This window comes from Triticum dicoccoides, chromosome 3A, assembly GCF_002162155.2.
Source record: "Triticum dicoccoides isolate Atlit2015 ecotype Zavitan chromosome 3A, WEW_v2.0, whole genome shotgun sequence".
Lineage (NCBI taxonomy): Eukaryota > Viridiplantae > Streptophyta > Magnoliopsida > Poales > Poaceae > Triticum > Triticum dicoccoides.
The window spans coordinates 727828100-727829880 of NC_041384.1; the positions used below are offsets into that span (position 1 = coordinate 727828100).

At 53.1% G+C, this 1781-nt stretch overlaps 1 protein-coding gene across 1 annotated transcript; it reads left to right on the forward strand.

Annotated features, from left to right (window-relative positions):
* Positions 1-989: 989 nt before the first annotated feature.
* Positions 990-1486, forward strand: LOC119273523 (putative calcium-binding protein CML19). The gene has a single exon (XM_037554660.1). The coding sequence runs from the start codon at positions 990-992 to the stop codon at positions 1434-1436; it is 447 nt and encodes a 148-aa protein (XP_037410557.1). The 3' UTR covers positions 1437-1486.
* The last annotated feature ends 295 nt before the right edge of the window (positions 1487-1781 follow it).

Genomic DNA, 1781 nt, shown 5'->3' on the forward strand with positions numbered 1-1781 from the left:
CCTAGAAAAGAGGGGGAAGGAGGGGCGGCCCTGCTGCTCCGGCTCCCCGACGGACCTGCTCGCCGAGCTCCTCCGGCGGACTACCTCCCTCACGACCGCCTGGGCGTCCACGCCGGAGGCCCTCAGCTCCCCTGAGCACCTGCTCGGACTAAATGGAAACGAGGAAAAGGGAATCGGGATAAGGCTTTTTTCTGAAGCGGAAGATAGCGACGTGCTTGGTCTCTAACGGCCTTGTCGGGTAGCGCGTGGCTCAGCACAACCAAATCGTGCAGCTGCGCGATTAAGAATTTGGGTTGTTTCTTTTCTCTTTGCGTTGCTATGTACATACCATTTTGTGATTAATGAAATCTACCGTAGAACAGCTTCAAACAAATTAACTGAGAATCATTGTCCAGCACTCCAGCTACCTACTCATGGGGAAAGACCAAACATGACCGAACGGCCCGAACATGACTTGGTCGTCGCCGGCGGCGAGGTGAGTGTATTATATGCGCACCTTGCATGCCGGGAGGGGGGATACTGACACGCCAAAGCTCTGGGATATTATAGGCTTCCAATAACATACTCCTATATGTCAGCAGCAACCGACGAAAGTCGCTGGCTGGCTTGGCTTGCATGGAATATACCGTCACAAAAGGCCCATGCATGCAGGAGTATTATATACTTCGATGTGCTCGTTCAACTTTGCAGTTTCCCTCCTCGACGACGGCTGAAAACGAATTGACACCGTCAACCGACCCGTTCGTCGGCCTCATCAATAATTTTGCCTTGAATCCATCAAAACAACCGGCTAGCTGCACGCTTGTACGTACTACGTACTAGTGCCGCCTGTGTATATATATACACGCATAGGCACTTGAGGCTAAACACCAGAACCAGAAGCTAAGCTAGCGTTGCAGTAATCTCAGGCTCCCCGCACATTAACACACGGTCACACACTGCTACCACAGCCACGATTCTCAGGTGATCACCGTAGCAAGCAAGCGAAGATGGTGCACGCCGCGACGGCCGAGCGCTTCAGCAGCGTGTTTGCCTCCTTCGACCGCGACGCCGACGGGAGGATCTCGGCGGCGGAGCTGCGGCTGTGCATGAAGGCGGCGCTGGGCGAGGATGTGTCGGTGGAGGACGGCGAGGCGCTCGTGGCGTTGGCCGACACCGACGGAGACCAGTTGCTGGACGAGCAGGAGTTCCTCCGGCTGGTGGCGCCGCCGGAACCAGAGGAAGAGGAGGAGCGGTGCCGGGGGCTGAGGGAGGCGTTTGCGATGTACGAGGTGAAGGGCGAAGGGTGCATCACGCCGGCGAGCCTGATGCGGATGCTCGCCAGGCTAGGGTCCGAGCAGGGCATCGAGGAGTGCCGCGCCATGATCCGCAGGTTTGACCTGAATGGAGATGGAGTGGTTTGCTTCGACGAGTTCAAGGTCATGATGGATGCCTAGCAGCTTTTTGTCCATCGGCCAGTCTACTGAATACAGATCCTGATACTTGGCTATAGTTTTAACCCGTACACAATTTAGGTACTTAATCTTTTTTGCCAGGGAATATTGAACAGATTCATCTAATACTTGGTACTATGTTGGCTTGCTCCGTTTGGTTGGAGTAGTAGTGCCATGGATCTTATAAACCGAAATGGATAAAGTACTACGAAAACCAATTCGGTGCCCAGACTCATCTGCACCCGGCAAGAAAAAAATTTCAAAACAAATACTTAAAAAACCAAAAAAATCCAATTTTTTTTGTGTGGTAGACAAGTTTGTGCGCGAGGTTCGCTTCAAATTTCAACT